The sequence below is a fragment of the Oncorhynchus masou genome, chromosome 13, assembly GCF_036934945.1.
Source record: "Oncorhynchus masou masou isolate Uvic2021 chromosome 13, UVic_Omas_1.1, whole genome shotgun sequence".
Taxonomy (NCBI): Eukaryota; Metazoa; Chordata; class Actinopteri; order Salmoniformes; family Salmonidae; genus Oncorhynchus; species Oncorhynchus masou.
This window is the reverse complement of record NC_088224.1, coordinates 52,696,147-52,722,892: the sequence shown is the minus strand read 5'-3', so window position 1 is coordinate 52,722,892 and position 26,746 is coordinate 52,696,147. Positions and strand designations below refer to the sequence as shown.

Here is a 26,746-nt window from a genome sequence, read left to right as displayed (position 1 = left end):
AAATGCTAAACAGTACTGAATCTTACATACAATAACCAAACTACTGGCTTGGTAACTGACTTTAATATAACCAAGCCCAAACAACTTTAATCAAGTGTTGGACAAGACACTTTGCTTCTTGTCTCAACAAAGCCTCAATAGTGAAGTTATGCCTTGGGCACCTTTATAATGCATGTATGAGAGATAACGTTCCAAGTAAAGACACACCAAACCAATAGACCTACTACATCAGATACTTCTGTGCGTTTTATTTGGACTTCCCAGTTTGACATCTTATCATAGTTGGACTAAAACAAACAAAAAAGACTTCATCTGTTACCTCAGAAGAGTACAATCATGTCTCAATTCACAGGGTGAGCAATTGGTGGGGGGGGGGGTGCATGGCATACAAATTATTTTTCATACTCACACACAGGGCTATTACAACCCCTCAGGATTTCATTAATGTTCACTCATTTGAAATCAAAGAAAATTATGTACACAGATGAAGGTCAAATTTCAATCCGATTCTTTTACATCCTATTCCTGTGATAAGACAGTGATGCCAACACCCCCTTCTCAGAGAGAGATGGAAGGGACGGGGGAAAGAGCGCGCAGAGATAGAGGAGAAAAAGCAACTTAAGGCCATCGTATAAAGGAGAGAATATGTATGTAGAATTACTGAGATACTGAAATGTGTCCAGATGTGACAAGCTGCCAGCAATAACATACAAAATCCGTCACTCATAGCAACCTCCGGCCTCCAATTCAGTTCCTCCATTTTCCTCTCTCCATCTCCACCTCTCTCATTCAGTCTCTCTCTACCACTCTTCCATTCAGGACATTGTCCCCCACTCCTCTCATCTCTTCACTGGAAGAGTAAGGCAGAGGAGAGGGTGAGGAGAGGTGTGGGGGTTGGTGAGTCCCAACGGTATGTTTAGTATCGGTAATATGGACTCCTCGACCGGGAACGGGACCTCCTGGAAACCCGAGAAAAGAGTGAGTGAGTCTCAGGTGACACCGTGCTTTTTAAAAATTTAACTAAAACTTCCATATTTCTGACGAGCACACATGGTCTAAGTGCAGCACTGCTGTAGAGTATTGAGACTGATAGTGTTAAGCCTCATCTGTTTCTGATGTACTGAGACTCCGAGTTCAGTTTGTCCCCACTCCCCAATACCACAGCCGGCCTGGCAGGCCACACACTCCCCAGGGAGGACTAGGGACGAGGGGGCCTAACATTAGCACTGACAGCCTTCTGTGAGAGTATGCATGTTTTTGATTGGGAGAAAAGAGTTTGAATGTGGGTGCGTGTGAGGGAGAGAGAACACATTTGAATAGGAGTGTGTGAAAGGGAGAGAGAAGAGGAGAGAGAGAGAAAGGAACAAAGAGAGTATGTCTGTCCTGTGAGTCACAGATAGAACACTGGAGATCATGAGCGTTACAGAAAGGGAAAATATATTCATATGCTCAACATTGTGTTAAATCACTCTAAACTGTATATGGACTTCAGTGATCTTACACTTCTCCATCGCAGGGAGGGAAAGAGTTGTGACAGAACGCTAAGGGACAGAACGATGTGCTACTGAGATAAAAGTGCGTGAGAGGCAACATCCTTCCTCAAAAGGAGAGACTCTTGTGGTTTTTCACATACCTTCTGGATGAGCTGTGATCGCGACCTGAGGGACAGACAAGAGGACAGACACCGGTGAAGGAATGACCACCAACAACAGCCCGCCAGAAAGTTCAATAACAACACTGTCACAATTAGTACTGAGCCACTGTGCCATAGTGAAAAACATTTTTTTGGGGGCGTATTTTCTTACCTTTTAACTCTGCACTGTTGGGAAATGGCTCGTAAGTGAGCATTTCACAGTAAGGTCTACTGTTGGCCTGTTGTATTCGGAGCATGTGACAAATCAAATTTGATTTGACTTGACAACTAGTACTGAGCCACTATCACAGGCTTATGGGCTGCGTCCCGATTCGAAACCCTTTTCCCCAAAGTGTGCTATTGAACACTTCCCGTCATGGATTTAACAATGATATAACAGTAAGGGGTGACTCACTGAACTCACCATATTTAGATGGGGAGGGCGAGTGGCTTTGTCGTCCGTACTGTCTCTCCCACTCGTCCCTCTCTTTCTCCCGACGCTCACGCTCCCTGGAACACACACACCACCGTTTAACCAGAGTCATACGGCATCACACACACACACACACACACACACACACAGTCTTACTTCATGCGGATCTTGCGTGCCATGGCTCTGAGCTCTCCCTCGCGCTCCTGTAAAGTCAACAGCCATGAGGGCCAATGGCAGACGACAACATATATATCAAAGGACTGTCTTAGGGGTAAACTGTCTGTTTCAAGAAACTTCACACATTATGCTATAATTGGGAGGGGGGGGGGCTGGCTAGCAGTTCACAAACACAATTCCACACGCACCGCTCGCTTATTTTCCTGCTGAGTGACTTTCGCCTGGGCTGCTTTCTTATCCGCCTTGGCTGAGGGAGAAACAGAAGAGCAGAGGAAGGATGAATATGTACATACAAACACAGCATCAAGGAGTTGTAACTGACCAAACAGAGTCCAGTCTTGTCTACTCACACTGCCTGTTGAGGGCCTTCTGCATGCGTATCTTCAGCTTCTCCTGCGGGGTCATCTTGGGCTGTAAGAGACAGGCGCGCATCAGCACACACACTCGCAGGGCAGGAGCGCAGGGTGTGTGTGTGTGTGTGTGTGTGGAATTAAGGGGACACGGTTGGTCAGGTGGGGGTATAGAGTCGTAAATAACGTGAGCCGTTTGTCATCTCCTGTCCTGTTTTCTGCTGGACTGGTAGATCTGGCTACGTGCGGCGAGGAGGCCCGAACTCCATGGCCCGCAGCTGTTGTACCCAGTAGCAGGACAGGATCACATTACATGGAACTGGAGTCTTAAGTATTACATGCCTTATGCATTTCCATGTATATAACACGTGAATGTTGCGAGGACAGCTAAGGTTAAGAGAGTTGAGAAAAAAAAAGAAGAACAGAACAGTCTGGCAAATGTTGGCCACAAGTAGCACCAGCAGCCCTCCCCTCCCCTGAACATTCCCTGCTTACACTCCCTGGCCAGGTAGGAATTCAGCTCGTGGATAGACAAGCACACATTACAGGCCAAAATGCCTACAGAATTAATTTACCCTTCCCTCTAACGCTCGCTTTCGATTCAGCAACCCGGATGTATTCCTTTCCCTGTGAATCCCCTGTACTGGAGCGGTTAATATCAAAGACTAGTGTCGTGTCTCTAAAGGGAACGCAGCAGGTAACAGTGTGTGCTGTTAAGCCCTGGGTGGAGAGGCGTGGTGGTGTATTTCTCCTGCCTGCCCAGACAAGCCCAGCCCCCCCCCCCCTCACTGCTCTGCTGTCCACGTCAGCTGCGTGCACCTGAGAGCTCCGACCTCACTACATAGCAGGGGTGTGCTTAACAGCCTTAAATGACCTCCTCTCCTGAGTCGCCTTCACTTAGGCTGATCTGAAACATAGGCGATTTTAAATAAATATAGAGTATGCCTACCAGTACGTTGCCTTCACTTATCTAGTTCTTTTACCGTCAGCGCAGATGAAAGAATGGAGACGAGGAGAGGAAGCCACTTAAGACTATTGGAACGCACCCAGACTCTAGACTACTCTCTCCCCCCTTTACTCTTATATGGCTTCCTTTACCACTACTTTGCTTTGATTTACCCAGTCCTTTCAGATCAGTGGTGATGGAAGAGAGGAGACAAGGAAAGGAGACAAGGAAAAGAAGCCATTTAAGAGCCTGTGACAATGACATATCAGTGCTTTCCCCTCAGTCTTAGGGCACTAGCTTTACAACGGGTTGTCGACCTGTAGAGTGAAACGTCTCATTGAGATTTAGGGGGAGCACACCTCTGCTCACTCACACTCACTCTCTCTCTCTCTCTCTCTCTCTCTCTCTCTCTCTCTGGTCTGACCGCAACACCCTCCATAGCGCAGTAAGAGCCGCAGAATACAGCAACATCCATAAAACAGACAGATACATAAGTGACAGAAAGGGTGCTGGGAACACAAGTCCATTCAGGGATAAGGAGGGGAAAGAAGTGTCAGATAAAGTCTCTGTCATACTCCACTCTGCGATGTAGGTTCTGCCCTTTCGAGGTAGGCTAACACTGCAACCACACTCTAAACTGAGTAGAGAAGGGTTTAACTCTACACTGCATTCAGGGGGAGTTAAGGTCACCAGTTACAATGGAAGCTCCACAGAGAGGGGCAGTCAAAAGACATTTCATATGATTTCCATTCTCTGTGTGCACAGTGGCATTCGGGAGGGGGGGGGGATCCCCAGCCTGATGGACAACCAGCTCAGCCTGTCAGGGGTGAGGGAGGCGTAGACTTTAGCAACAAACCCAGCTAGATCAAATTCTTACTGACTTTGGCAGCTCCTGTCTCTTTACCACCCGGAGTATCAGGCCTGGAGGGAGAGAAAGAAAGAGAGAGGAGAGGGAGAGACAGAGAGAGAAAGGGGGAAAAAGAGAGAGGGAGGGAGAAAAGTAGGGCTGAAAATGTCACCATTTCTCATCAGAGAGCTCCTACTGTAGGACAGACTAGGGAAAATATTAGCTACCTATTTGCTGTTTGTTTTAAACTGCACATGAGGGTGGAGGCTGTGTGTGTATGTACATATTTATGAGTCTGTGTGTGTATGTACATATTTGTGAGTCTGTGTGTGTGTTTTAAAGGTCTTCACGGATCTACCTGTACCCGATTACCAGAGACCCAATCCAGGACATGAGCGGGTCCGGATCCAGAATACTAAATATCACGGGTCTGGGTCGGATCTGATTGTCACTGGTATCAGGTATGTGTAATTTTAACGGACTTGTCTGGAAGGACCCGTACAGATCTGAACGCAACTGCTGCAGTAGAGAGAGAAGTTGTAGAATTTATGTTGCTGCGCTTGCTTTTCACGAGAGTGGCACCTACAGCTTGTTGTTGGCCAATCATAAGACATCAAAGCTGCAATAGGCTACAGTCATATAGCCTTCGTGTGGGGCAAAAGTGAGGCGATATCTAATCAATGAAAGATGGAATTAAAACGATGGAATTAAAAGTTAAAAGGAGACGGGTCGGCTACAACGACCAAGAGCCAACAGGTAGGCTTCTACTTAATAATCTGAATGGAGTTTGCTGCTATTTGTAACTGTGCAGGACGAGAAAGCGCATGCGGCCTCAATTAGTCTAGGAAGCTAGCTAGCTTAACTAGCGTATCCCTGTTTGATGTAGTCAAGACAGGTACGACGTAAAGGAAGCATTGCACTGTATGCTTTGTTTGTTTCATGTGACAAATAACATTTGATTTGTAATCATATTGAATGATGACTAATCTAGCTATGGCAGAGTACCTAATGATAAACTGTAGACCACACTATCTACCAAGAGAGTTCTCATCTATATTATTCATAGCCGTCTATTTACCACCACAGACAGATGCTGGCACTAAGACCGCACTCAATGAACTGTATAAGGCCACAAGTAAACAAGAAAATGCTCATCCAGAAGCGGCGCTCCTAGTGGCCGGACACTTTAATGCAGGCCAACAAATCAGTTTTACCTCATTTTTACTAGCATGTCACATGTGCAACCAGAGTAGAATTTTTTTAAATAAAATAAAACTCTGTACCACCTTTACTCCACACACAGACGCACACAAAGCAAAAACTAAAGCAGGAAGTACCAGTGACTCGCTCAATACGGAAGTGGTCAGAGGACGCGGATGCCACAGGACTGTTGTGCTAGCACGGACTGGAGTATGTTCTGGGATTCATCCAATGGCATTGAGGAATAAACCACCTCAGTCATCGGCTTCATCAATAAGTGCATCGACGATGTCGTCCCCAAAGTGACCGTACGTACATATCCCAACCAGAAGCAATGGATTACAGGCAACATCCGCATCGAGCTAAAGGCTAGAGCTGCCGCTTTCAAGGCACGGGGCACTAATCCGGACTCCTGTAAGAAATCCCACTATGCCTTCAGACAAACCATCAAACAAGCAAAAAGATTCAATACAGGATTAAGATTGAATCCTACTACCGGCTCCGACGCTCGTTGGATGTGGCAGGGCTTGAAAACTTATGGACTACAAAGGGAAACCCATACGCGAGCTGCCCAGTGACGCAAGGCGACCAGACAAGCTAAATGCCTTTTACGCTCCCTACGATGCAAACAACACTGAAGCATGCACGAGTACCAGCTGTTCTGGATGACTGTGACAACACTCTCGGTATCCGATGTGAACAAAACCTTTAAACAGGCAAACATTCACAAAGCCGCGGGGCCAGATGGATTACCAGGACGTGTACTCAAAGCATGCGCGGACCAACTGGCAAGTGTCTTCACTGACATTTTCAACCTCTTCCTGACTGAGTCTGTAATACCTACATGTTTCAAGCAGACCATCAGTCCCTGTGCCCAAGGAAGTGAAGGTAACCTGCCGAAATGATTACCACCCCGTAGCACTCAAGACGGTGGCTATGAAGTGCATTGAAAGGCTGGTCATGGCTCACATCAACCTCCCGGGTACCCTAGACCCAGTCCAATTCACATACCGCCCCAACAGATCCACATATGAAGCAATCTCAATCGCACTCCACACTGCCCTTTCCCACCTGGACAAAAGGAACACCTATATGAGAATGCTGTTCATTGACCCCTTCTAGAGCGGCACCCCTCTCTTGCATTATTAGCTCCGGCTAATAAAGTAGTTTAAATATGTACTTTTCTGCTGCTTCCCTCACTCGGATCCGACCAGGTCTATATGGAATGGGTCTCGGGTCTGTTCGAACGGGTCTTTCTATTTGAAATTGTATTTCTGCATATCGGGTCCGGGTGGGAAAGCCGCAGGTCTATTTCGGAATGAGTTCAACTTTTTGAACCCGTGAAAGACCTCTAGTGTGTTGAAGCGTGCGTGTCTGAGCGTACAGGTGTCAGTGGACTCACTTTCTCAGCTTGTCACAGAGAGCAGTGGCAGAGGGCGGGCCTCCTCTGTGTGAGGGGGAGGGGGAGCAGCTGGGCTGGGGGGACTGGGAGGGGCTAGGGCTGCTGCTGACCCCCCTCCGATGCCCTCCTGAAGTCCGCCTACCCCCCCCGGGCCTGGCACGGTCCCCCTGCCGAGAGTTAGAGCTGGACCTGGAAGGAGAACAGAAGGATGTGATCAGCACAACATCGAACAGCCCACCAGTTTATTTTAGTGTACAAAAAAAGAGACATTGAGTTCATGATTTACTGAGTTTAGAAAAGTCTTATGGTTGTCTGGGCTGCCTTACCGTGTGCGCCTGCGTGCTGTGAAGCGACGACCCACGTCCCTGTCTCTGTCCCGTTCTCGCTCCCTGTCCCGGTCATTGGAGCGTGACTGTGTCCGGTCGTATCTCCTCCGTGACCCCCCTCCTCCGTTGGCTCCTCTGCCCCGGGACCGCGAGTCGGAGCGCCGCCTCGACCGGGAATGTCGTCCATCCCTCCCTCCTCCGTGGCGTCTGTCGCGGCGTGAGTGAGAGGAGGAACGAGAGGAGGAGCGATGAGTGGAAGAGTGGGAGGAAGAGGAGGAAGGGCTGGAGGAAGAGCGGCGTCTGCTGAACAGAGAGACACACAGATGTGTTTAGCGACGACCCATGGGCTGCTCTAATCCTGTCTGCTTTGACTCAGTTTATATTTCTGTTTTGATCTACTTCATTTCTTGTTAGGCCGCTAGTAATACTACAGTACCGTACATCGTTTTTGGTCATATCATCATCATCATGTAACCACACACAGGTAGAGCTCAGGACTTTCTGCTACTTTGTGAACCATACCGAACAGACAGATGGCGTACATGCCATATACATGTTCCCTTACCTCATGGTACTAAGGTGTATAGGGCAGCTTTAAATGTTAAGAGCTACAGTACCAGTTAAAGGTTGGACTGGTGCCAGTTAAAGTACCAGTTAAAGACTTTTTCTTTATTTGTACTATTTTCTAAATTGTAGAATAATAGTGAAGACATCAACGTTATGAACACATGGAATCATGTGGTAAAAAAAAAAGTTTTTGTTTTTGGTTAAGTGTTCAACAAATCAAAATATATTTTATATTTGAGACTCTTCAAAGTAGCCACCCTTTGCCTTGATGACCGCGTTGCCCACTTTTGACAATCTCAACCAGCTACATGAGGAATGCTTTTCCAAATGTCTTGGACTTCCACACATATGGGTTGAGGTCAGGTGATTATGGAGGCCAGGTCATCTGATGCAGCACTCCATCACTTTCCTTCTTGGTCAAATAGCCCTTACAGAGCCTGGAGGTGTGTTTTGGGTCATTGTCCTGTTGAAAAACAAATGATAGTCCTGCTAAGCGCAAACCAGATGGGATGGAGTATCACTGCAGAATGCTGTGATCGCCATCCTGGTTAAGTGTGGCTTGAATTCTAAATATATCACAGACAGTATCACCAGCAAAGCACCCATCACACCTCCTCCATGCTTCACGGTGGGAACCACACATGCAGAGATCATCCGTTTACCTACTCTGCATCTCACAAAGACACCGCGGTTAAAACCAAAAACCTCAAATTTAGACTCATCAGACCGAAAGGACACATTTCCACCGGTCTAATGTCCATTGCTCGTGTTTCTTGGACCAAGCAAGTGTCTTCTTATTGGTGTCCTTTAGTAGTGGTTTCTTTGCAGCAATTCGACCATGGAGGCCTGATTCACGCAGTCTCCTCTGAACAGTTGATGTTGACATGTCTGTTACTTGAACGCTTTGAAGCATTTATTTGGTCTGCAATTTCTGAGGCTGGTAACTCCAATGAACTTATCCTCTGCAGCAGAGGTGACTCTGGGCCTTCCTTTCCTGTGGCGGTCCTCATGAGAGTCAGTTTCATCATAACGCTTGATGGTTTTTGCGACTGCACCTGGAGAAACTTTCAAAGTTCTTGAAATGTTCCGCATCGACTTACCTTCATGACTTAAAGTAATGGACTGTCGTTTCTCTTTGCTTATTTGAGCTGTTCTTGCCATAATATGGACTTGACTTTTTACCAAATAGGGCCATCTTCTGTGTGCAAATCTCTCATCAAAGCAAAGGGCGGCTACTTTGAAGAATAGAAAATATATTTTGATTTATTTAACACTTTTTTGGTTACTACATGATTCAATGCGTGTTATTTCATAGTTTTGATGTCTTCACTATCATTCTGCAACGTAGAAGGGAAAAAATATGTAATGATTAGGTGTGTCCAAACTTTTGACTGGTACTGTATGTGATCTCATTGATTTACCATAACACAGAATAACATGCAGAATTTGCTGTTTGGGACGCACAAACTAACACGCATCTCTAAAATGTCACACTACTTGAATTGTAAGCTATTCAAGTCAAACAAACTAACCTAAATCTGAGCTCCACTTCACCTACCAAATCTCTATAGCCCAAATCTCTACAGCTGTAGTCACTGAACAGCAACATGACTGACAGGAGTAAACAACCAATGGAAAGCAGAAGGGGAAAGCTACCGACCGGGAGCCCCTGCTATGACCTGCGGGGTGTTGCAGCAAGTTGGCGGGAGTGTGGCCGGAGTGGACAGGGGGTGGAGCTTGGGTTGCCGCGGCAGCCTCCTCGTCACTGCCTCCAAAGCTGGTGATGAATGTGATCTTCTCTGGGCCTGGGGAACGGGAGCGGGACCGTGACTCCGAACTGGACTCCGACTGGGGCCTGAGGGGGAGAGGAAGGAGGTCAAATCAAATAGGGGTGCTTATATTTGTCCTGCTTCACACATGTACAATCATGTAAACTGTACAAGTGTGTGGTGTAAAATGGAAATGTATTTTTTTGCATATCCCACTCCCCCTGAGACACCTTCAGAGATTGGGGTCAAGGCCAGGGATCAGCCATTATTGGCAGCGACCCTGGAGCAATTAAGGGTAAAGGAAAATTTGTTTTGTTTAATTAGTCCACTGGTGTGACAGCAATCAAGTATATAGAACTTTAAAAAATACAGAAAGTTTCGTAGTATGATGCACTTCGCATCAAGGGCAGATTTCTACCAAGTCGGCTCAGGTATTCGAACTAGCTCTAACCGCTAAGCGACCTGTCACGCTGCCAGAGGGGAGAATCATCCGTGCCATCTCTACTGATTAAAAGTTTACCTCAACCTCACGAGCAAGCAGTTCATCATGAGTTGTTAGCACTGATCAAAAGGATGACTGTGCCATTACTTTCCTTGTCAAAATATAGTATTCGATGGATGTTTAAAAAGTGAAAAACTTAGAAAGTAAAATGGTTGGCCTCCCACTCACCGTTTGTAGGGATCGTAGGTTGGGCTGTCTCTCCTGGCATAGCTGGAGATCATAAACAGAGAAAGGGTTTAAAGAGGTGTGACAGTGTGTCTCGCACCATGTGTGTGCTACACATTGGTAGTGGATGAGGTGAGTTACCTCGTATGGTGTATACATTTGTATTTTTTCTAAAATCAGGGTTGGGGGTCAATTCCATTTCATTCTAGTAAATTCACAAAGCAAACCAATTTTCATATTTTTTTATTTAACTAGGCAAGTCATTTAAGAACAAATTCTTATTTACAATGACGGCCTACCCCAGCCCTAACCCGGACGACGCTGGACCCCAAACCCTGGTATCAACTGCTGTTTACCTGGGTGGGCTGATCTGTCTGCCCTTCAGTCTCTTCTCTCTGAACTCCCTCCTCTGTCTGCGAGAGCGACGGCCCTGAGGGTCACACACAAACACCCTCAGTGACATGATCAGGGGAAAGCATAGGCCTACCAACAATCATTGGCACGACAGCAACACACCAGACACACACACACGGATTCTTTCTTACCGAGTACATGGCCTTCTCTGCCTCCAGAGCCTTGGCGTGTTTAATGGCTTCCACCTCATCCTTGTCTTTCCTCAGCATCCTGTCAAACAGTCGGCCAGTTAACATACAGTGTGTTTAACAGCAAACCTTTGACTGTTTTACCTTTGCTAAAAAGACGCAGTGAAAGCAACTGGTCATTTAATAGAAACATTGCATTATCGCTGGAGTCAATGGAAATGGCTATGTCAAGACATACAATTTTTTGCAAAACACAATGGAAGCAGGCAGACTGACCTGACAAAATCTCCCTCTGCCATTCCATATGGGTTGGCCATCTTGTTCAGATCCAACTCCTGCTCCGTGTTGAGCTCGTCAACGTCCACCTCCACGTCTGAAAACACACACACACACGACAGAGGTATGAGAAAATAATACATAATCACATTCCACATACATTACCATTTACTGGGCTTTTAAAATTGTATTTCACCTTTATTTAACCAGGTAAGCTAGTTGAGAACAAGTTCTCATTTACAACTGCGACCTGGCAACACTGGCTTGTTCATCATTGCAGTCAACATGCTGCATTATGGGTAAATTGTGACTGAACTACAAATAATAATTTATTACATTTTTTGATGCAAGGCCATTTGTAGATCAGTCCGTCGGCAGCAGGCTGCAAAGTCGAATAAGCCCCATGTCCACCCAACCCGACAACTCATACTTGCTCGAGTGAGAAGGTATTGGGACTCACCAATGTCTGGGATGCCCTCGTCCTCCTCCGATTCGCTGTTCTCAGAGTCATCCTCCTCCCCTTTCTCTTCTTCATCCCCAGGCTCCGTAACAGTGCTGTCCTCGTACGTGTAGCCAATGGTAGCCTTCTCTTTAGCAAGCCTAAACAAAAGGGAGGGGGGCTTATTAATAATCACCACAAACAATCTGTAAACTAGTGCATACTTCTAGAAACCATATAGAATGCGAAAAGATGGGATAGGACTAACTTTTTCTTCTCATCCTCATTTGGCCTCTGCAAGCCACCATAGAGCTCGTCCATTTGGATCTGGTACAAACACTGCTCCTCAGAGACTGCAGAGGGACAGCGGGAGGTTAGGGAACACAGAAAAACAACATACCCACTGGGACGGAGGCACAAGAGACATGGCATTACTAACACCGGCGGATACTCACTGCTGGCAAAGTCGTTCTGCACTAGGCCCCTGTAACGCTCATAGTTGCACTTCCTCTCCTCCGACTCCTGTTCTGGGGTGCTGCAACCCAAACGCAACACTTCAATATGTTTTGCGAAAAACAGTGGTCCCACAAAACACATTTGACCTTTCATATCACATTTCATCAAACCACAACAAATCAACCTGTGTGTGTATTAATACATATCAGTGAACACGCCATACTAGCGGCGTAATAAGGTAGGAAGTCTGAAGGAGAGAGCTCAGTCACACTTACGCTGTGTTGAGGAGCGGAGGGGTGTAGGTGAGTATGAAGTCCAGGTGTGCCCTCACGTCAAACCTGTCAATCATGTTGTTGGCGTCTCCCTGCCAGGGCATCCTGCAGCAACAGAGATCATAACACACTGATTAGTGTTCTCAGGTGGTGCGACGGTGTGCAGAAAGTACGTTTGTGTGTTATGTCATGCGTTTGCGTATGTAAAAGCAAGACATGGAGGTGCGTGTGCATATGCATGTCATGTGTTGTTGTATGCGTGTTTCTCTTCTCACATGTTGATGGGGCTTTCTGCGGCGAGCGCCACGGCCGAGTCCAGATGGATCTTATAGGCCCGGCCGTGAACCTGAAGGAACTGAGCCGGGTCCTTTTTCTGTAGAGGAGAGGAAAGGGTGAAAGGGAGAACACCAGAGCATGGGGAATCTTCATTCAGTAATCACCAACCCTGGTCCTGGAGAGCTACAGGGCGCAAAAGGCTTTCGTTCCAGCCCAGCACTAAAACACCAGATGACATAAAGTTGTGCAGATCTTGATGATTAGTGGAACGGACTATGCACAAGAAAAGCAAAGCAGCGCGCTGGGGCGACTTACGATCTTCTCGTAGTACTCTCGCCGGCGCTCGCCGCGGCGTTTGTAGTCCACCATCATGCCGCGCAGCTTGCGCTCATGTTTGCGGGCCTCCTGCCACATGACGGCTCCGCTGGGTGTGGGGGCGCGGCGGGGCACGGTGGCTGTGAGGAGACCGGACAGAACCAACACCATATTACACTGAACTAAAATATAAAAATGCAACATCCAACAATAAAGACTTAACTAACAATACCGGCGTTACGGTTCATATAAGGAAACCAGTCCATTGAAATAAATTCATTATGCCCTAATCTATGAATTTCACATGACTGGGAATACAGATATGCATCTGTTCGTCACAGATACCTTTAAAAAAAAAGTTAAAGGTAGGGGCGTGGATCAGAAAACAAGTCAGTATCTGGTGTGACCATCTGCCTCATGCAGCGTGACACATCGCCTTCGCATAGTTGATCAGGATGTTGATTGTGGCCTGTGGAATGTTGTCCCACTCCTCTTCATTGGCTGTGCGAAGTTGTTGGATATTGTCAGGAACTGGAACATGCTGTCGTACTGTCGATACAGAGCATCCAAGCGTGCTCAATGGGTGACATGTCATGAGTATGCAGGCCATGGAAGAACTGGGACATTTTCAGCTTCCAGGAATTGTGTACAGATCCTTGCGACATGGGGCCGTGCATTATCTTGCTGAAACACGAGGTAGATGAATGGTACGACAATGGGCCTCAGGATCTTGTCACGGTATCTGTGGATTCAAATTCACATTGATAAAATACAATTGTGTTCGTTGTCCGTAGCTTATGCCTGCCTATACCATAACCCCACCATGGGACCAGTGTTCACAAAGTTGACATCAAACCGCTTGCCACGCAACACCACACGCTGTCTGCCATCTGCCCGGTAAAGTTGAAACCGGGATTCATCCGTGAAGAGCGTGCCAGTGACCACTGAAGGTGAGCATTTGCCCACTGAAGTCAGTTACGACACCAAACTGCAGTCAGGTCAAGACCCTGGTGAGGACTACGAGAACACAGATGAGCGTCGCTGAGATGATCTCTGACAGTTTGTGCAGAAGTGATTTGGTTGTGCAAACCTACAGTTTTATCAGTTGTCAGGGTGGCTGGTCTCAGGCAATCCTGCAGGTGAAGAACCTGGATGTGGAACTCCTGGGCTGGTGTGGTTACACGTGGTCTGCGGTTGTGAGGCTGATTGGACATGCTTCCAAATTCTCTAAAACAATGTTGGGGGCGGCTTATGGTAGAGAAATTAACATTCAATTCAGTGACCTGGCAGGGTAGGAAACACATCCGTCCCGCTGACACAGAACACGGGGGCCCATCAGGGGTGCGTGCTTGGTCCCCTCCTGTACTCCCTGTTCACCCATGACTGCATGGCCGTGCACAACTCCAACACAATCATTAAGTTTGATCACTGATGACGATAATGAGCTTATAGGGAGGTCAGTGACTTGGCAGTGTGGTGCCAGGACAACAACTTTTCCCTCAACATAAGCAAGACAAAGGAGCTGATCATGTACTACAGGAAATGGAGGACCGAGCAAGTCTCCATCCACATCGACAGGGCTGTAGTGGAGTGGGTCGGGAGCTCCTCGGTGTCCACATCACTAAGAAATTAACATTCCACTTGAAAAAAGGTCAAGAAAGAGGATTTACACCCACCAGCTCCTATTTTTCTGAAATCGTTTCTATAGTTAGAAACATAAGATTAGCATTCCTGAAACATTCTTTTGTTGAAATATATTTTGATCTGAGAAATTAAGCAAATTGATAGCACTCAAAATGGATCTTTTAATTTATAGGATTCATATAATCTTCAATAAATATAGTACACAGCATCTGATTTGGACTATAATTCTTCCTAACAATGTGTAAGACATGAGGAATCTAATAAATTGTCAACAGCCAGCCACAGACCACCCACACCAATCCCACCCCAACAACCAGTATACAGTATCAATTCTGCTATGTCTGACTAGTCAAATTTTATTGGTCACATACACATGGTTAGCAGATGTTATTGCGAGTGTAGCAAAGTGCTTATGCTTTTAGATCCGACAGTGCAGCAGTATCTAATAGGTAATATCTAACAATTCTACAACAAAACCTAATACACACAATCTAGTAAAGGAATACGATGAGAATATAAGTAAGTATAAGAATAAGTACAAAATATTTGGATGAGCAGTGACAGAGCAGCTAAGATGCAATAGATAGTACAGAATAGATAGAAGGATATAGTATACAGTGGGGCAAAAAAGTATTTAGTCAGCCACCAATTGTGCAAGTTCTCCCACTTAAAAAGATGAGGCCTGTAATTTTCATCATAGGTACACTTCAACTATGACAGACAAAATGTGAGAAAAAAAATCCAGAAAATCACATTGTAGGATGTTTATTAATTTATTTGCAAATTATGGTTGAAAATAAGTATTTGGTCACCTACAAACAAGCAAGATTTCTGGCTCTTACAGACCTGTAACTTCTTCTTTAAGAGGCTCCTCTGTCCTCCACTTGTTACCTGTATTAATGGCACTTGTTTGAACTTGTTATCAGTATAAAAGACACCTGTCCACAACCTCAAACAGTCACACTTCAAACTCCACTATGGCCAAGACCAAAGAGCTGTCAAAGGACACCAGAAACAAAATTATAGACCTGCACCAGGCTGGGAAGATTGAATCTGCAATAGGTAAGCAGCTTGGTTTGAAGAAATCAACTGTGGGAGCAATTATTAGGAAGACATACAAGACCACTGATAATCTCCCTCGATCTGGGGCTCCACGCAAGATCTCACCCGTGAGGTCAAAATGATCACAAGAACGGTGAGCAAAAATCCCAGAACCACACGGGGGGGCCTAGTGAATGACCTGCAGAGAGCTGGGACCAAAGTAACACACCATGCCGCCAGGGACTCAAATCCTGCAGTGCCAGACGTGTCCCCCTGCTTAAGCCAGTACATGTCCAGGCCCGTCTGAAGTTTGCTAGAGAGCATTTGGATGATCCAGAAGAAGATTGGGAGAATGTCACATGGTCAGATGTAACCAAAATATAACTTTTTGGTAAAAACTCAACTCGTTGTGTTTGGAGGACAAAGAATGCTGAGTTGCATCCAAAGAACACCATACCTACTGTGAAGCATGGGGGTGGAAACATCATGCCTTGGGGCTGTTTTTCTGCAAAGGGACCAGGACGACTGATCCGTGTAAAGGAAAGAATGAATGGGGCCATGTATCATGAGATTTTGAGTGAAAACCTCCTTCCATCAGCAAGGGCATTGAAGATGAAACGTGGCTGGTCTTTCAGCATGACAATGATCCCAAACACACCGCCCGGGCAACGAAGGAGTGGCTTCGTAAGAAGCATTTCAAGGTCCTATAGTGGCCTAGCCAGTCTCCAGATCTCAACCCCATAGAAAATCTTTGGAGGGTGTTGAAAGTCCGTGTTGACCAGTGATGTTTTGGGGCTGTTGTTGGGCTAGAGGAGATCTGCATGGAGGAATGGGCCAAAATACCAGCAACAGTGTGTGAAAACCTTGTGAAATGTTTGACCTCTGTCATTGCCAACAAAGGGTATATAACAAAGTATTGAGATAAACTTTTGTTATTGACCAAATACTTATTTTCCACCATAATTTGCAAATAAATTAATAAAAAATCCTACAATGTGATTTTCTTCATTTTTTTCTCTCATTTTGTCTGTCATAGTTGAAGTGTACCTATGTTGAAAATTACAGGCCTCATCTTTTTAAGTGGGAGAACTTGCACAATTGGTGGCTGACTAAATACTTTTTTGCCCCACTGTACATTATATACAAGTGAGATATCTAAACATTAAAGTGACAATGATATCAAGGCCAATGATATCAAGTCTGTAGGTGGGCAGCCGCCTCTCTGTGCTAGTGGTGGATGTTTAACAATCTGATGGACGTGAGATAGAGATTGAAAAACAGCTTCTCTGTCCCAGCTTTGATGCACCTGTACTGACCTTGGCAGGGTGAACAGGTAGTGGCTCGGGTGGTTATTGTCCTTGATAATCTTTTTTGACTTCCTGTGACATTGGGTGTTGTAGGCGTCCTGGAGGGGAGGTAGTTTGTATAGGTCGACCGATTATGATTTTTCAACGCCGATACCGATTATTGGAGGACCATAAAAGGCGATAACGATTAAATCGGCCAATTTTTTATTTATTTGTAATAATAACAATTACAACAATACTGAATGAACACTTATTTTAATTTAATACATCAATAAAATCAATTTAGCCTCAAGTAAATAATGAAACATGTTCAAGTTGGTTTAAATAATGCAAAAACAAAGTGTTGGAGAAGAAAGTAAAAGTGCAATATGTTCCACGTAAAATACACTGCTCCAAAAAATAAAGGGAACACTTAAACAACACAATGTAACTCCAAGTCAATCCCACTTCTGTGAAATCAAACTGTCCACTTAGGAAGCAACACTGATTGACAATAAATTCCACATGCTGTTGTGCAAATGGAATAGACAACAGGTGGAAATTATAGGCAATTAGCAAGACACCCCCAATAAAGGAGTGGTTCTGCAGGTGATAACCACAGACCACTTCTCAGTTCCTATGCTTCCTGGCTGATGTTTTGGTCACTTTTGAATGCTGGCGGTGCTTTCACTCTAGTGGTAGCATGAGACGGAGTCTACAACCCACGCAAGTGGCTCAGGTAGTGCAGCTCATCCAGGATGGCACATCAATGCGAGATGTGGCAAGAAGGTTTGCTGTGTCTGTCAGTGTAGTGTCCAGAGCATGAAGGCGCTACCAGGAGACAGGCCAGTACATCAGGAGACGTGGAGGAGGCCGTAGGAGGGCAACAACCCAGCAGCAGGACCACTACCTCCGCCTTTGTGCAAGGAGGAGCACTGCCAGAGCCCTGCAAAATGACCTCCAGCAGGCCACAAATGTGCATGTGTCTGCTCAAACGGTCAGAAACAGACTCCATGAGGGTGGTATGAGGGCCCGACGTCCACAGGTGGGGGTTGTGCTTACAGCCAAACACTGTGCAGGACGTTTGGCATTTGCCAGAGAACACCAAGATTGGCAAATTTGCCACTGGCACCCTGTGCTCTTCACAGATGAAAGCAGGTTCACACTGAGCACGTGACAGACGTGACAGTCTGAAGACGCCGTGGAGAACGTTCTGCTGCCTGCAATATCCTCCAGCATGACCGGTTTGGCGGTGGGTCATTCATGGTGTGGGGTAGCATTTCTTTGAGGGGCCGCACAGCCCTCCATGTGCTCGCCAGAGGTAGCCTGACTGCCATTAGGTACCGAGATGAGATCCTCAGACCCCTTGTGAGACCATATGCTGGTGCGGTTGGCCCTGGGTTCCTCCTAATGCAAGACAATGCTAGACCATATGTGGCTGGAGTGTGTCAGCAGTTCCTGCAAGAGGAAGGCATTGATGCTATGGACTGGCCCGCCCGTTCATCCGACCTGATTCCAATTGAGCACATCTGGGACATCATGTCTCGCTCCATCCACCAACGACACGTTGCACCACAGACTGTCCAGGACTTGACGGATGCTTTCGTCCAGGTCTGGAAGGAGATCCCTCAGGAGACCATCCGCCACCTCATCAGGAGCATGCCCAGGCGTTTTAGGGAGGTTATACAGGCACGTGGAGGCCACACACACTACTGAGCCTCATTTTGACTTGTTTTAAGGACATTACATCAAAGTTGGGTCAGCCTGTAGTGTGGTTTTCCACTTTAATTTTGAGTGTGACTCCAAATCCAGACCTCCATGGGTTGATAAATTTGATTTCCATTGATCATTTGTGTGATTTTGTTGTCAGCACATTCAATTATGTGAAGAAAAAAGTATTTAATAAGAATATTTCATTCATTCAGATCTAGGATGTGTTATTTTAGTGTTCCCTTTATTTTTTGAGCAGTGTATGTGCCATGTAAGAAAGCTAACGTTTCAGTTCCTTGCTCAGAACATGAGAACATATGAAAGCCGGTGGTTCCTTTTAACATGAGTCTTCAATATTCCCAGGTAAGAAGTTTTAGGTATTAGTTATTTTAGGAATTCTAGGACTATTTCTCTCTATACTATTTGTATTTCATTAACCTTTGACTATTGGATGTTCTTATAGGCACATTAGTGTTGCCAGTGTAACAGTATAGCTTCCGTCCCTCTCCTCGCTCCTCCCTGGGCTCGAACCAGCAACACAACGACAATTTGCGCGCGCTAACTAACTAGCCATTTCACTTTGGTTACACGAGCCTCATCTCAGGAGTTGATAGGCTTGAAATCATAAACAGCGCAATGCTTGACGTACAACGAAGAGCTGCTGGCAAAACGCACTAAAGTGCTGTTTGAATTTATGTTTACGCGCCTGCTTCTGCCTACCACCGCTCAGTCAGATACTTGTATACTCAGTCAGATTATATGCAACGCAGGACACGCTAGATAATATCAAGTAATATCATCAACCATGTGTAGTTAACTAGTGATTATGATTGTTTTTTTATAAGAGAAGTTTAATGCTAGCTCGCAACATACTTTGGCTTACAGCATTCGATTAACAGGCAGCCTCCTTGTGGAGTGCAACGAGAGAGAGGCAGGTCGTTATTGCGTTGGACTAGTTAACTGTAAGGTTGCAAGATTGGATTCCCCGAGCTGACAAGGTGAAAATCTGTCGTTCTGCCCCTGAACAAGGCAGTTAAACCCACTGTTCCTAGGCCGTCATTGAAAATAAAAAAATGTATTCTTAACTGACTTCCGTAGTTAAAAAGATTAAATAAAGGTGTAGTAAAAAAATAAAAAAATAATTTAAAAATATACCGCGCCCAAAAATACCGATTTCCGATTGTTATGAAAACTTGAAAATCGGCCCTAATTCATCGGCCATTCCGATTAATCGGTCGACCTCTAGTAGTATGCCCCTGGTGATGCGTTGTGCAGACAGCACCACCCTCTGGAGAGCCTTGCGGTTGAGGGCGGTGCAGTTACCGTACCAGGCGGTGATACAGCCCGACAAGATGCTCTCAATCGTGCACATGTAAAAGTTGGTGAGGGTTTGTCACCGCCTGGTCACTTTTTTCAGCCTCCTGAGTTGAAGAGGGGCGCTGTTGCGCCTTCACCACACTGAGTGCGTGGACCATTTCAGTTTGTCTATAATGTGTGTGCCAAGGAACTTCAAACTTTGCACCTTCTCCACTGCTGTCCCGTCAATGTGGATAGGGGTGTGCTCCCTTTTCTGTTTCCTGAAGTCCACGATCATCTCTTGTTTTGCTGACATTGAGTGATAGGTTGTTTTCCTGACACCACACTCCGAGTGCCCTCACCTCCTCACTATTGGCTGTCTCATCATTGTTGGTAATCAAGCTTACCGCTATTGTGTCGTCTGCAAACTTGATGATTGAATTGGAGGTGTGCATGGCCACGCAGTCATGGGGGAACAGGGAGTACAGGAGGGGGCTGAGCACACACCCTTGTGGGGCTCCAGTGTTGAGGACCAGTGAAGTGGAGATGTTGCTTCCTACCTTCACCACCTGGGAGGCCCATCAGGAAGTCCAGGATCCAATTGCACAGAGCAGGGTTGAGACCCAGGGTCTCAAGCTTAATGATGAGTTTGGAGGGTACTATGGTGTTGAATGCTGAGCTGAAGTCAATGAACAGCATTCTTACATAGGTATTCCTCTTGTCCAGATGGGATAGGGCGGTGTGCAGTGTGATGGCGATTGCATCGTCTGTGGACCTATTGGGGTAGTAAGCAAATTGAAGTGGGTCTAGGGTGACAGGTAGGGTGGAGGTGATATGATTCTTAACTAGCCTCTCAAGGCACTTCATGATGACAGAAGTGAGTGATACTGATAGTAATTTAGTTCAGTTACCTTAGCTTTCTAAGAAACAGAAACAATGGAGGCCATCTTGAAGCATGTGGGGACAGCAGACTGGGATAGAGAGAGATTGAAGTTGCCCGTAAACACACCAGCCAGCTGGTCTGTGCATGCTTTGAGGACGCGGCTTGGGATGCCGTCTGGGCCAGCAGCCTTGTGAGGGTTAACACGTTTAAATGTTTTACTCACATCGGCCATGGAGAAGGAGAGCCCACAGTCTTTGGTAGCGGGCCTAGTCGGTGGCACTGTATTGTGTCTCAAAGCGCACAAAGAAGTTGTTTAATTTGTCTGGAAGCAAGACGTCGTTGTCCGCGAAGGGGCAGGATTTATTTTTGTAATCCGTGATTGTCTGTAGATCCTGCCACATACATCTCATGTTTGAGCCGCTGAATTGCGACTCCACTTTGTCTCTATACTGACACTTTGCTTGTTTGATTGCCTTACGGAGGGAAAACTACACGGCCATATTTCCAGTCACCTTGCCATGATTAAATGTGGTGGTACGTGCTTTCAGTTTTGCACGAATGCTGCAATCAATCCACGGTTTCTGGTTTGGGAAGGTTTTAGTAGTCACAGTGGGTACAACATCTCCTATACACTTCCTTATAAACTCACTCACTGAGACAGCGTATACATCAATGTTATTATCCGAGGCTACTCGGAACATATCCCAGTCCATCGAAGCAATCTTGAAGCGTGGCATCCGATTGGTCAGACCAGCATTGGATAGCACGGGCGCTTCCAGTTTGAATTTCTGCCTATAGGAGGGGAGCAACAAAATGGAGTCATGGTCAGATTTGCCAAAAGGAGGGTGGGGGAGGGCCTTGTATGCATCTCGGAAGTTAGATTTGCAATGTTCGAGCGTGTTACTTGCTCATGAACAGCAATCGATATGCAGATATAATTTAGGTAGACTTCTTCTCAAATTAGCTTTTTAAATGCAGCCTGAGGATATATGGTTTCCAGTTTGCAAAGAATCCAGTGAAGTTCCTCGATGGCTGTCTTGGTATCTGCTTGCGGAGGGAATACACGGCTGTGACGATAACCGAGGAGAGTTCTGTAGGGAGATAATACGGTCGGCATTTGATTGTGAAGAATTCTAGGTCAGGTGAACAGAAGGACTTGAGTTCTTGTATGTTGTTACAATTACACCATGAGTCGTTTATCATGAAACATACACCCACGCCCTTCTTACAGGAGAGATATTTATTCCTGTTGGTGCGATGCACTGAAAATCCCATTGGCTGTATGGACTCCAACAGCATGTCCCCTGCTAGCCATTCTTCCGTGAAACAGAATATGTTACAAACCCGGATATCTCTTTGGAAAGCAACTCTTGCCCTGATTTCGTTGACTTTGTTAACTAGGGACTAGACATTAGCGAGTAATATACTCGGCAGCGGTGGCTTGTGTGTGCGCATCTGAAGCCTCACTAGAAGACTGCTCCGGCACCCTCTCCTCTGGCAGTGTTGTTCTTTTGAGTCAGCCTCTGGAATCAGTTCAAATGCCCTGGGAGGTGCAGACAAAGGATCCACTTTGGAAAAGTCGAATTCCTGTTTGTGCTGATAAGTTGACGTCTCGCTGATATCCAATAGTTCTTCCCAGTTGTATGTAATAACACTTAAGGTTTTCTGGGCTAACAATGTAAGAAATAATACATTAAATAAACAAAATACTGCACAGTTTCCTAAGGACTAGAAGCGAAGCTGCCATCTCTATCGGCGCCATCTTGAATACGTAGCTGCTACTTGAAGTATTGCTTCTTCATACTATGTAATATATTCCCTGTGAATCTGTTGATGCTTTTTTTTACCACGTTTGGAGAAATTAGCCATTGAAGTCGCTGGCATTATTTACCATAAATTTGTGTGAAGGTACCACGTTATGCCCACTAGATTCCACTGTTCCTGCTACTTTTATCCATTTTGTTGGGCTGGGTTTCCCAAAAGTATCGTAGCACTAAGATAGTCTTTCGTCCATTTAGTTTCAATGGAATTATCACATATTAGTAATAATTGTATCGAAAAAGATAAGACTGCAATTCAATGGTTTATAATTGTATTATTTTATTAAGGTGGTCACAACATTTTAGTCACTTGCCCATTTCTCCATTAAAGTTCTGGGCTTGTAGGAAAAGTCCTCATAGGAGAATTGCACCAAACGGATAGCCCTCTGAGAGTTGCCATTTGTTGGTCTATTCAAGGAGAGTTGGGTTGAAGCATTAGGTTGCTAAGAAAATGACAAACGGAATTGTTTTGACAGGGGACTGGCTTTACCACACAATTGACCACATCATGTATTTTCATCATGAGCAAAAGCTATTGGTTTTCTACACAACGTTGCTAAGAAAATGTTGTGATCCATTTAATAAACACAAGAGACCAGCAAAATTAATAAAAGGGTGTAGAGGCAGTAGAAGGAACAGCGGCATCTAGTGGGCAAAACATGGTACTTTCACACTAATTTATGCTAAATAATATAAGTGACTTTAATGGCTAATTTCTCTAAACGGGGAAAAAGTCACCAGATTCACAGGAAATAGGCTACATCACAAAGGATTAAGAAGCAATACTCCAAGCTGCTTTTGACCATTTTATTGGACTCCTCGTGTCTTACTCAATGGTAGGAAGGAGTTTGATCTTAATCGGATGTTGGGTACTACATTTGTTGAATATTGTGTGAATACTATTAATTAAAGAGGGCCAATTTGGGTGCAATCAATTAGCTTAATTTCTCAAGAGATCAAATTAGATTACAACCAAATACATTTTCAGCATTGCTAATCTTATGTTTCTAACAGAAAACATTTCAGAAAAATTTAGATGGTGAGTGTCATGGTTTGCTGAAATGACATGGTATGACCCATGGTCCACACACACCAACAGTAGTAAAGAAGGCACAACAATGCCTCTTCCCCCTCAGGAGGCTGAAAAGATTTGGCATGGGATCCTCAAAGTTTTACAGCTGCACCATTGAGAGCATCTAGACTGCCTGCATCCCTGCTTGGTACAGCAACTGCTTGGCATCTGACTGCAAGGCACTACAGAGGGTAGTATATACAGCCCAGTACATCACTGGGGCCGAGCTCCCTACCATTCAGGACCTCTATACTACGCGGTGTCAAAGGAAGGCCCTGAAAATTGTCAATGACTCCAGCCACCCAAGTAAGACAGACGTGTATCTCTACTACTACACAGCAAGCTGTAACGATGCACGAAGTCTGGAATCATTAGGACACTGAACAGCTTCTACCCCATACCAAAATACTTCTAAATAGTTAACCAAACAGCTACCCGGACTCTCGGCATTGACTCATCACATACGCTGCTGTTACTGCTTATCACCTATTATGTTGCCTTGTCACTATACCCCCACCTATATTTGCATATCTACCTCAATTACCTCGTAACCTTACAAATCGACTCGGTACTTGTACACCGTTTAGCAAAGTTCTCGTTACTTATTGTGCATTCTCGTGTTACTATTTTTTCCCGTAAGTAAGCATTTCACTTTTAGTCTACACCTATTGTTTACGTGACATGTGACAAATTCACATTTATTTTGATTTGAGACCTGCCCCTACAACCCACTGGAGCACAACCAAAACATGGTGAACACCGTTTATCACTAAACGGACAAGTGTAGCACGCTAGCTAACGTTAACCTAGCTATCATAGTAGAGCGAGAAGTACGGCTACATTTGTTTTGCAGACTTAAAACAGTGTCTGCAGAAAATGCGTTTTAGCTTCTTGAATTTGCTAGCTACTAAGCGCAATGACTGCTGTCCCAATAACGTGAGCTAGCTAGCCGCTTAGCTTAATGACTAATTAGCTAAGAAAGAGCTAACTAGCAATGATGGCCTCCATGTGTGGTTGGGAATAATGCACTCGAAAGATTGTGTTTAAATACAGTACATGCCATCATTAATTGAGTTGATTTATTTGGCACATATTAGGATACCTGTTTTTGTAGACCTCCAACACACACTTGAAATTGTTTCTCCAAATTGTTCGGCTGAGCGATGGCAGCCGATATCATCCCGTCACACCTCCTTCAGACCGGAAGCCCACTCTGCATTTGTGGGATGTTGTCAAAATTGTGTGTTGTTTATTTTTCTTCTTCTTTGGTATTATGGCGGTCCGCAAACAAATGTTGTAGGTGCATGCCGCCATCTACTGTGTTGGCTGTGCATCAGCCTGCTTTTCTGTAGTATAAATTCATTACAATTTGTGAAAAAAATTGCCCTACCAGCTAACCCTGCACCCATTTAAACCGCAACACTATTCCACTACTTTGGCCCTGTCTGATCCTACTCCAGGCCAGCAGCCTGGGAGGACGGGACACTATTGTTCAAAACATCTTGCAATTTTCCTGCAGTAAAATCTCACACATCCAAGTACTTCTCCTCAGCTTTCATCAAAATCAAATCAGATTTTATTGGTCACATACACATGGTTAGCAGATGTTATTCCGAGTGTGGTGAAATGCTTTTGCTTCTAGATCCAACTTTGCAGCAGTATCTAACAGGTAATCTTACATCACAACATCTATCCACTGGGATTTACGTTCCATTCCTGGGGTACAATTGATGACCATGGCCTTGAATGCCAAAAAAACAAACTTACTGAAGCACGTGTTATTCCTATCACTCTCTATTGGCTTCGGGCTACTCACATGGATCCTCTTAGGATCCCTGACCCTGGACCCATCTTCCTCGACTACTCTCTTCACTGCCTCAGCATATGGCACCTTCTGCACTACTCTGATCCTGGCAACCTCAACCTGCCTTTCTCTCACCAGACACCTCTGATCTCCAGCACCACGGGTACCTCTACAGATTACACTCACAACTTTTCCCACCGATACTACACATTCCTTTGTCTCATATCCTTCTGCACACTTCTCACATCTAGGAATATCCCTCCTACACACTGCTGCCACCTGACCATAAGCTTGACACCTAAAACACTGTAATGGATTCGGGACAAAAGTGCTCACGGGATAACTGTCACATCCCAACTTAACTTTATCTGGTAAAGACTCTGCCTCAAAACTCAGTAGTACAGACAGTGTCTTCTTTGTTTCACCAAGCTCTCTATGAGTCTGCATCGCACCAAACAGAGGGTGTCACAGACACCGGGAATCTTCCACGTGAGTTGATCCTCCTCAATACTTAACGTCACTCCAGTTATCACTCCTTTCACTCCTTTCCCCAGTCGCATGGTTTAGAGCGCACGCTCCCTCTGGACGGCAGAAATGCAAAAAATCAACACGATTCCACTTTGAGTGCCTTACACCGACCAAACATTCCCCAACCTTTTCTCCACCCAACCTGACACCACATATGGATCTGCCAGAAGACAAGGATCCATTCTCTCCTAAAAAATCTCACTCCCACTGAGCCAGAATCAGGATGAGGCTCAAACTCAGCTGTCTTCAAAAAAGTTCTGTTTGATCCACCACTCCATATTCACTGAAAACATGTTCCAATTTTCTCCCTTTTTCCCCCTGTCAGCCATCTTCTCCTTCATCAGATCTTCCAGAAGGCTTGTGCATTCCCCCATCTCCTCATCTCCCCATCTCATGGCCACTGGTGTGTAGTTTTTAAATGATAAAATGTTATATACCGAATAACACAGTTTCTTCGCAAGACTTCCAGGAAGGCTTGCGAAACACACCAAGCAGACCAGGCTGGGATTTTGGGTTTAAGAAGGCAACGAGAGAAGGAAAACATTATTCCATAGTTGTTCATTTTCTCTAAATCTAAAGACACAACCTAGATTCTAGCCAATGTTTTAAGTAGTTGAACATGTTATTACTCAGACCTCGTGAAGGTGACAAACTGACATGTTTTCATTTTCAAAAAACAACTTTATATCGGAGTGCCTTTGCTGTGACGGCCTGCACATGAGCAGTTAGGCGCAAGATGACCGTTAGACCCGATGACGTGTTTCTGTGC

At 45.3% G+C, this 26,746-nt stretch overlaps 1 protein-coding gene across 3 annotated transcripts; it reads right to left on the bottom strand.

Moving 5' to 3' along the window:
- Positions 1-217: 217 nt before the first annotated feature.
- clasrp (CLK4-associating serine/arginine rich protein) lies at positions 218-24,854 on the bottom strand. Of its 3 annotated transcripts, none has more exons than XM_064984249.1 (21): positions 24,748-24,854; positions 12,894-13,033; positions 12,578-12,675; positions 12,306-12,407; positions 12,030-12,109; positions 11,843-11,927; positions 11,596-11,735; positions 11,136-11,232; positions 10,863-10,941; positions 10,674-10,747; positions 10,321-10,362; positions 9,542-9,736; positions 7,315-7,617; positions 6,989-7,177; positions 4,421-4,460; positions 2,594-2,654; positions 2,432-2,490; positions 2,223-2,269; positions 2,058-2,143; positions 1,634-1,658; positions 218-959 (listed from the first exon to the last, which is right to left on the bottom strand). In XM_064984249.1, the coding sequence occupies exons 2-21, from the start codon at positions 12,990-12,992 to the stop codon at positions 917-919; spliced, it is 1,944 nt and encodes a 647-aa protein (XP_064840321.1). In that variant the 5' UTR covers positions 12,993-13,033; positions 24,748-24,854; the 3' UTR covers positions 218-916. The 3 variants fall into 3 exon arrangements, 2 of the variants coding, with proteins under 2 accessions (XP_064840321.1, XP_064840322.1); XM_064984250.1 differs by having other exon boundaries at positions 7,315-7,614; XR_010457471.1 differs by lacking the exons at positions 218-959; positions 1,634-1,658 and having other exon boundaries at positions 2,081-2,143; positions 4,417-4,460.
- Positions 24,855-26,746: the final 1,892 nt, after the last annotated feature.